The sequence below is a fragment of the Anabrus simplex genome, chromosome 1, assembly GCF_040414725.1.
Source record: "Anabrus simplex isolate iqAnaSimp1 chromosome 1, ASM4041472v1, whole genome shotgun sequence".
NCBI lineage: Eukaryota > Metazoa > Arthropoda > Insecta > Orthoptera > Tettigoniidae > Anabrus > Anabrus simplex.
The window spans coordinates 776,290,595-776,300,415 of NC_090265.1; the positions used below are offsets into that span (position 1 = coordinate 776,290,595).

At 39.8% G+C, this 9,821-nt stretch overlaps 1 protein-coding gene across 1 annotated transcript in view; it reads right to left on the minus strand.

The window, feature by feature from the left end:
- Nucleotides 1-9,342, minus strand: part of LOC136856927 (lachesin) — a 328,011-nt gene extending 318,669 nt beyond the window's left edge. The window contains exons 1-2 of the mRNA XM_067135191.2: nucleotides 9,143-9,342; nucleotides 7,065-7,272 (exon numbers count right to left, since the gene is read on the minus strand). Coding sequence (XP_066991292.2) covers nucleotides 7,065-7,272; nucleotides 9,143-9,235 — 301 coding nt within the window. The 5' untranslated portion in view covers nucleotides 9,236-9,342. The remainder of the gene's footprint in view (nucleotides 1-7,064; nucleotides 7,273-9,142) is intronic.
- Between the last annotated feature and the right edge of the window lie 479 nt (nucleotides 9,343-9,821).

Genomic DNA, 9,821 nt, shown 5'->3' on the forward strand with positions numbered 1-9,821 from the left:
TCGCTGAGATGAATAATGACTCTCCGAATATTTTATAAGTCCACGTTCATGGGTGGAGGGCGAGGGGAGATTGATAAATAAAAATAGTGTCGAATCCATAGTTGTCCGGGTCACTGAGATGAATAGTAACATTCCAAATTTTTTAAGTCCGAGTTCAGCCCCCTTTGGCATAGGGCCTGAGAAATGGTGAAAAAATAAATTGTACAAAATGTCCGAGATAATGGACGTGTGTATGTTCCAGTATGACTTACTACCTAGAAAATATACTGTGGGAGTAAGACGCTCCTAGAACCACTAGGGAAGCGGGTAAAATATAATCCATGTTAATAAATGGAAGTCAGTACCGTATGTAGCGATCTATATATATATATATAAATTATGGCATAAAAATGAAAACACGTGAATTAATGAGAAACTTCCAGGCATCATAGAAACTTAATACTTGGTACCAGACAAGCTGATGATTTCAGGATCCCTAGAAAAATCGGAAATTCTCAGCATTCTCTGAGGGGGAAACGCTGGGAGTTTAAAATTTACATAAGAACGCAGTCGGATATATTTATCCAAAACGATAACCTATAGGTTTCATGGGCTTAAAAGTTTCCTTATACGAGATGTTTTTATTTTTTAACCCCGATAAATATCGAAATATGGAGGCAATGTTAATGACGGTGCAGACCTTCCTTTCGAGGTATTTGGTGGCTAAATGGTAAGTCGTATCATAAAAGGAATGGCACAATCTCGTTCAATTTGGAGTGATCTACAACTTTGGTCCTATGACTTTTTGTCGTATCTCTATCCCTTATACGTTAAATTTGGCTCTATTTCTGAATTTACGTAAATTTTGCACTCTGTACACGTATGGTTTGATTCACTTATAGCAAAGATGGGATCATCAAATTCTACACGAATATTGGCCCATCAAATAGCCATATGTGAGCCAAATTATATGTTTGAAGCTGTCGCATAAGTATCTGAAAAGTAATTCACTGTGTGAAAACCTTACACAAATTTCACCTTATTCAATGCTTCTAAAACAATCTTACCTTTAGGTAGGTGAGATACGAGGAAATATCATAGGAACAGCCATTTAGATCGCTAAATGAGGCCAGAGGCGTCTTATCGTACGATCCGTTTTTCGATATGATGCACCGTTTAGCAGCAGTTATTCTGAAAATGAAGGTGAACATTCATATACTTCCGTATGTCGATCTATATTTATTCACTGAAGTCGATTTGTAGCGATTGTAATTAATAATTTACAAATCAACAGTGACTGTCAGCAGGAGGGCGTAGCTATTGTAATAAGTACTTCCAACATCGCCTTTAACTGGCAGTAGGAATGGGGTCCTCCTCCAACTCCTGTGTACCGTTGTGATGAATAATTCCCTTCTCAATTTTACTAGCAGAAGGCAAGGGAGCTTGCAATTCTTTTCAAAACCCCCTTACCGATTCTGTTTTTCAGTAGGCAAAGGTTCCCCCTTGCAAGGGTACCGCATTATAAACAAATTTACCCATCAAAATGTGACTGACGTTACGCATAGTGAATTGCAGTATACAAGTGGACCTGTCGTTATTATCGCAACTCCGCAACTCGCACTTTACATTGGAAATAAGTTCTGTGGACCTCCCTATGCTGTTTCTCGGATAACGCCAAGAGACAAGCAATTTAAAAAATCTTATTCATTTCATGTACCGGTACAGTAATTTACTTCGATATCCGTATACAATGTAGAATACCGTAGCGAAGCACGGTTACATTTGCTAGTGCTGGTAATAAAGGAGACTGCTGCAAAACGTCTCTTCTAAAGCGGTATTGGCTTGGTTTTGAAGTGGTTACATTCAATTTGTGTATGTTTTCTTTCTTGTAAAGAGACAACCAGAGAAGAAAGCTTTGAGGAAGCAGCGAAATTTTCCAGTGTTCTTCTAAAATATTCATGACCTATGTTGTCGAAGGCTTTATAATAATCAAGAAAAATTGTAGTAGTATTTCTGCAATTCTTCTTCGCACATTGTAATATCGACTGCAATATGTGTTCAATATTGTGCCAGGTGAATTTGTGAAACCTCTTTGGTGCTTGTTAATCACTATGAATTCCCTTAACCTCCGGTCGAGGGCTCGCTCAATAACTCTTCTGAGGACTGAAACAATTGTGATTGGCCGCTAGTTTGAGCTTGACACCTCATCTCCAGGTGTAAATATTAATACTGTTCTTGCTTTGTTGAAGCAAGGTGGTACAAGTGATGTATCTAACATACGGGTTGCTATAAAAACAATTACATCAGCAACCATGTCCTCTCTGACAACTCTCATTAACACGTGATCATGTCCGTGTGACATATCAACTGATATTTTCTGAATTACTGATAGAATTTCCTCTTTCGAAATGACGTGCTGGTATGGGCCATCTAGTATAATTATCTCAGAATCAGATAATTGCCTTGGATAGGAACTTCTTATACAGTCATTAATGACAGAAAAAATATGGGGAAAATGATTTTCTATATCCTGAATAGGAATTTTGCATTCTGGTCCGCTATTACCAAAAACACGGCGAACAGGTTTTCTCTTCTTTTTATAATATTGATATTGCGTTAGTTGGTGTTGGTATTTTTCGTGTTTCTTGGTTCTATCGCGTTTTGTTTGCCTTTCGGGCTTTGATGATTGTGTATAGTTCCTCTGAATATTTAGCCCCTTCCTGTTATTCCTCATGCTTAGGTCCAGGAAGAATATCAATAGCTTGGGCAAGGAATTGTGTGAATTCATGTACTCTTTATGAAAACTGATTATCATCCATATTTTCCTCGAATTTTCTTTTCCATTCCGCAATTCCTGATTTTAATAGATTAACATTTGAGTTTGAACAGGGCGGATAACCTTTAATCGTCGTGGAAGAGGGAGAGGACGTTGATGATTCAGAAGTGTTGGGAGAAATGTTCGTCTGACGAGATACAAGTCTCGGTCGTTGAACATCAGGATTTGATTTTGTTATGTGAATGCTAACGCCTTTTTCCTTCAAAGAAATTTCTTCCACAAAACTGACATGAAGTGGTTGGGACATTGCGAAATGAGCTTATTATGAAAATGGGATAAGACTCTAGGCAAAAAGTATAAGACTGAATGAATTTCATTCGTCAGCATCTCTGAGGAATTCTGTGCAGAGTAAAGGTCCACTGATGTATAACATCTATGCTGTGACTGATCTGATACGTGTATTTATTTTGTCAGTGGAGAGCTTTGAATCTCGGAAGGAAAAATGGCAGCCTCCTAATTGAATGGTTAATTGATGCATAATCTCTATGCTGTAACTGATCTGACCCGTGTATTTACTGTGCCAGTGGAGAGCTTTGAATCTAGAAGGGGAAAATGGTAGCCTCCTAATGGAATGGTTCATTGATGTATAATCTCTACGCTGTAACTCATCTGATACGTGTATTTAATGTGTCAGTTGAGAGCTTTGAATTTAGAAAGGGAAAATGTCGGCCTCCTAATGGAATGGTTCATTGATGTGTAATCTCTATGCTGTAAGTCATCCGATACATGTATTTCATGTGTCACTGGAGAGCTTTGAATCTAGAAAGGGAAAATGGCAGCCTCCTCATAGAATGGTTCACTGATGTATAATCTTTACGTTGTAACTGACCTGAAACGTGTATTTACTGTGTCAGTGGAGAGCTTTGAATCTAGAAAAGGAAAATGGCAGCCTCCTCATAGAATGGTTCACTGATGTATAATCTTTACGTTGTAACTGACCTGAAACGTGTATTTACTGTGTCAGTGGAGAGCTTTGAATCTAGAAAGGGAAAATGGCAGCCTCCTAATAGAATGGTTCACTGATGTATAATCTTTATGCTGTAACTTATCTGGTTTAATTTACGTCGCTCTCAGCTTATATTCCGAAAACAGTTGTTTCGAACACGACTGTCGATAGTCTTGAATAAGGTTTTCCACTTTTTCACCACACTGACCCTTTCTTTAGGCCATGGCCATTTTCCTCCCAGTTTTACCTTTTCAATTCCCATAGTGTCGGCATGACGTAAAAGATATAGCAAATAATAACAATCATCTATATATTAAAAGAGGTTACTGAAAACAGATTTGGCAAATCCATCCGCCCGTTCTAGTGGATCGATTTGCTTAATTTTTGTTTTATTATCTCCAGAATTACCTCACGGTGAATCATGAGACATCGATAGGTCTGTGAGTACAGTCGTCATTGTGTAATCACAAAATCAAATCATTAAATAAACACTCCAATAATTGCAGGTGAAGGTTTACGCTAACCCGCAATACGTTCTGTAGTTAACAGGTTGCTAAGCGACTAACACTATTCCCTGCTAGATACTATTATTTGATTCTGTAACCTTTCCCAGTTTCCAAATATATTCAACAGACTGTCCCTAATAACTTACATGCTGCTAAGAGAAAAAAGTCTACGTACAAACATATCCCATAATGATATACGCCTTAGACATAATTTGAGAACACCTATCGAAGGATAATCTACCTACACTAGAAAGAGAGAAGGCCAGGTAAATCAAAGTTCTCTGCCTGAAAAGAAAACGCTCCTTCGAGACTAACCCATGAGTTTATAAAACAATCTTTCTATATAGAAGAACTGCGATTAAAGACACCATTGCCTTCTACGGCACAATACCAAGATTTACATCAACAACTACAGTATAAAAATAGCAAATATATAGATAGATTTTTAACAAGGAGACGGCATGATGACGTCAGAATGGATGAATTCTGACTACGAACTGCGTCATACCATAACGCGCTTCTTATTATATGTTCAAAAACCATGCAAAAAGGCAGGCAAAACAATATGACTATGGGAGACGTATAGAGACGAGTTATCTGACCTATTTATAACGAATGCTGTGGAGCAGCACGGGTTCTCTAGTGATAATTAATACTGTAAATCTCTGCATGTCCCTTGATGAATAGGAAGGGTCTATTCAGGAAATAAGACTCATGGAAAGGAAAATCGTGACGGGGATTCTAGGACACTTAGGATAAGATGATGACACCTACAGGATCAGGCATAACAGTGGACACCAGGAAATCATAAGGGAAATGCGAGTTGACTTCACGTGCACCTGAGACTTATGAATCCCTTCAGACTCACCGTGACAGGTAGAGGAAAGGTCTCCAAGAACAAGTGCATCATCTCATTGAAAACAGACCTCGACCTACTGGAGATTTCATGTGAGACCATAGAGCAGGGCCTCTCAAACGCCCAAACTGAGGCGCAGAGTTACTGTGCACAGTGCATCGGTCCCACTTGGCTCGGCTTGGACCAACGCTTCGTCTCTGGGCTACTCGGCTAAGCTCGGCTCAACTCGGCTCAACTTGGCTCGGATTTGGAGCACGACGGAGCAAGTGAGGAGGAGGGAGTCAGCTGGAGCGAGCGAGACAGGCGGAGGAAAGAGAGAGAGAGAGAGAGAGAGAGAGAGCGCTATTGCTCCATATGGAGGAGTGGGGGTCTGCACTCTGGTCAACCAAGCGAAGTCGTCCTTTGCACCGTGCTCAGTGCATGCACCCTGAGAGGCCCTGCCATAGAGGATACAGGGTGTCTTCCCACAAGAACAGTACGAAGAGCACCAGACTCAGGTGGAGGAAGGAGAGAAACGTGGCACTCTGGGCCAAGAAAGAGTGGAGTCAAGACGATCCCCGTGGTCCTCACTAGGCTCAAGCAACACTATAATAATAATAATAATAATAATAATAATAATAATAATAATAATAATAATAATAATAATAATAATAATAATAATAATAATAATAACAATAATAATAGTAATAATAATAGTAATAATAATAATAATATTATTAATAATAATAATAATAATAATAAAATCAGTAATGAGACCCTCTGTACTCTACGCCTCTCAATACCTCTTCATGAATCGAAAGGGCCCATTCAGGAAACTAGAATTCAAAGACGAGAAGATCTTGGGGAGGATAGTAGGACCCGTAAAAAAGGAGGATGGCACATACAGGATCAGCCACAACAACGAGCTCTAGGAGCATCAGGAAGACATAGTCAAAAGTATGAGGAAATGGTGACTGACTTTCTACGGGCACATGAGCCGCCCGAAACCCTGTAGGCTCACCAACATAATCCCTAGAGTGACAAGTAGCGGAAAGGCTTCCAAGACCAAGTGTATCACTTCAGTGAAATCAGACTTCAATGAACTGCAGATCTCATTAGAGACCACAGAGAACCGATCTCAGTACCAACAGGGAGTCTTCTCACCGAGACTCATTAGCAAAAAGAGTACAGGGACCATGTGACTTAAGTGGGCGGATGGAAGTAAGCAGGCACACAGCGAGGAAATGAAAGCGTGCAGGGCTAAGAAGAGTTAAGACGAGCCCCGTGGTCCCTAGTAGGCCAAAACGAACCGAAAAAGGGGCCAATGAAAACAACATAACAATGGAAAATTAGAAGTAATAAGGAAATATACCAGAACGTAGGATATCAGAAACAATAATAAAAAGAAGGTTGCTATTTGTTGACATATCTACAGACTGGATGATAACAGATTGACAGAACAGATATTCAAGTACATTGGAAGAAAACCTCAACAACGAGCTGGATAGAAGAGGTCAAGAAAGATCTGGAAATAAATAAAATAAGAGAAAAGGACACAATATAAAGAGAGATTTAAGAACAGAATGTTTAAGAACGGAAATATTCGAAGGAAGAATGAAAAGTAAACCCAGTCCAAAGTGGTCTGAAGGGAAAGTGCAATGATGAAGTAATGGGGATATAAACGGAAGAAGAAACAACAAGAGAGAATGGATTGAAACTGACACGTGGTTCCTAGCAGGCCTCATCGTAAATAATAATATGAGGAAGAAGAGGAAGAAGAAGAGCTATCTTATATTTCTCTTCTTGAAGGGAAATATGTTACAATGAATAACATATCCATAAGCGCAAAGAGATCACACAGAAGAGTTCTACGTATATTGTCCATAATTTCAGATTAGTTACTTTGCCCATGTAAAGTCTCTTATGGAGCAGTGGTAAAAGTGAAGTACTGTGAGAGCTCACCTACAACTTCGAGATAGCCGACTTGACTCTTCATGGGGTCTGTGTTGATCTGACACATGTACCAGCCGCGGTCGGACTCCTTGAGGTCACGAATCTGAAGATACCACGTTCGATGATCGCTGTGGGAGACGCCAATGCGGTGGTTCTTAGTGATCACGTGGGTAGCGATCGTGAGTATGGTCTGGGTGTCCACACGAAGCCATGCAACCTGTGGCAAGAACAAAAACATAACATGTTGACTGTTATGGGTAACAAAATATACACACGGTTTACTACAAGTTGAAAGCATGTCTTTAGAAAAGGATTTTGAAATGTGGTGTTAGAGAAGAATGTTGAAGGTGAGATGGATAGATCAAATCACGAGTGAACGGATACTGAACGGAATTGTTGACAAGAGAATGGTTTGGCATAATTTGACCAGAAAAAGGGATAGAGTTGTAGGACACATCTTAGGACACCCAGGACTTGTTCAGTTGGTTCTTGAGGAAAGTGTAGGTGGTAAGAACGGTAGGAGTTAACCAAGGTATGGACATGTCGCGCAGATTAGAGCAGATGTAGAATGCAGTAGTTACGTAGAAATGAAAAGGTTAGCACAGGATAGGGTGGCATGGAAACCTGCATTAAACCAGTCTATGGACTGATGACTCAAACACAAGCTGATAATGTCCAGTTCGCTACTTAAGTTAGCATACGCTACAACTACCGACGTGTTTTACATAACAATACTCGCTAAACCATGCGCATCTTTGTGGATGTTAATATCAATATTGTACTACAGATTCTTTCCTTCAGATGATGGGAAAGTTCTAGTCAACTCAGAAGGATACTGTCAACTGTTATCGACATTTCGATGTGAACACGTCTACAAAATCGGGCTACATAAAATAGAATTTTAGTGTAACGAATTCATCCTACATTTAGCTTTATAGTTCCAAATTCGAATGGTTGAGGCATCGTTTGACTGGAGATGAGAAAAATACATCACACTCGAAGGAACACACGGATCAAGGTTGAAATTTTGAAGATTTTGATATATTTTATTTGGTTTGGGATTAGTAACTCGGAAACGAAAATACATACGAATGTGATTAAGATGTGCGATGTGTAGACAGTTCAAGAAAATACTGTGAATTCTAAACGCATAACAAGCAATGGGAGGGCCCACAGTTGGAAGTTGGGATTTATTTCCATAAAGAATTGTGCAAATGTCAATTCCTTTAGAAATCTATATCGCTCGCCGAGATGACGAGCCTTCGGGACAAAGTAGTGTGTGTGTGTGTGTGTGTGTGTGTGTGTGTGTGTGTGCAGTTTGAGAAATTCTTAATTTACCTGATATCGACTTCTAAATGTGGATTTCGGCACATAACGTGTGTATCACCCGACATAGCGAAAACCATTGTGGTAGACTTAGGACAATTATGGCTGAACTTAGATGGTACACGAAATTTCGAAAACTACCTTACATACAGCATCAGTATAAAGAGGAATTCGTGCAGGATTGAACACTTATCACACTTCAAACAAGAGAGAGAAAGAGAAAGAGAGAGATTGAGAAATGGAAAACGAATGCACAAGATGTAACATTATAGCTATCACTTAATTAACTCCTGCTTCAGATTTTCATGGAGTTGTTGACCCAAATATGTTGCTCAGTCTCCTATAAATGAGTCACTCCCAGCCATGTGACATAGAACACCTTTTATGGCTCGTTTACTGACATATGGAAGACATGGAAAATTCCAAATTCCCATGGAGGGAATTCGATATTTTTCACCAATAGAGCATGTCAAAAACATATCAGACGTAAGGCTTTTCAGCCGTTTGCTCTATTAACCAGCGTTTCGTCTTAGGTCTGACACTAGACACTAGACTCGTCAGAGTGGGATGTGTCAGACCCTACCCACTGACGCTGGGTGTATGCAGTTATCAGACTGTGCCTCAAATATAGGCTTCTGATAAGCTCACCTGCATACACCCAGCGTCAGGGGGTAGGGTCTGACACATCCCACTCTGACGAGTCTAGTGTCAGACCTAAGACGAAACGCTGGTTAATAGAGGAAACGCCTGAAAAGCCTTACATCTGATATGTTTATGGAAGACAGTTTTAATGTTAAACAAATGTTGTAACGGAACTTCGGCAGAAGAGATGTTAGAAAGACAGCAACATTCATTGTAAAAAAAAAGACTGCGTCTTCCTCTTTAAACAACCCTTTCTGTAGGTGCCCTGTATTGACGCAGTTGACTTCCTCCACGTTCACTCCCGATGTTCCTTGTTTGAAGGCTAATGGCACAACTACAGACTAATTGTATCTAATCTGTTTGTGACTGTTGCCTTGGATGTCAGAGAAGATTACGAACTACAACGAAATTCAGCAGGAAAGTTATGGGCTTCACTTCACGCTATTGTCAAGGCATTACGCATATGACATTCGAGACTTACGACTGCGGTAGGGACCTTAAGTTCACAAGATATCTTATCAGCATCACGTGATCTGCACCAAGGTCATTACAGATGGAAGATTCCCCTTCAGGTCGCAAATCAATGTGCGGTCCAACGGAGGAAGTTTCACACTCGGTATCTTCAGTTCAAGGCCATCTATTTTTCTCGAGCAGTTTAGTTCATGTCTCAAAATAGCCCAGAGTCTCTGAATGTAGTTTCTATACTGTGTATTCCTTGACAGAATGTAAATTTCGGTGGGCACGAAAATGAACTTCTGTGTAAATAAAATATATATGATCATTATATACTTGTATGTC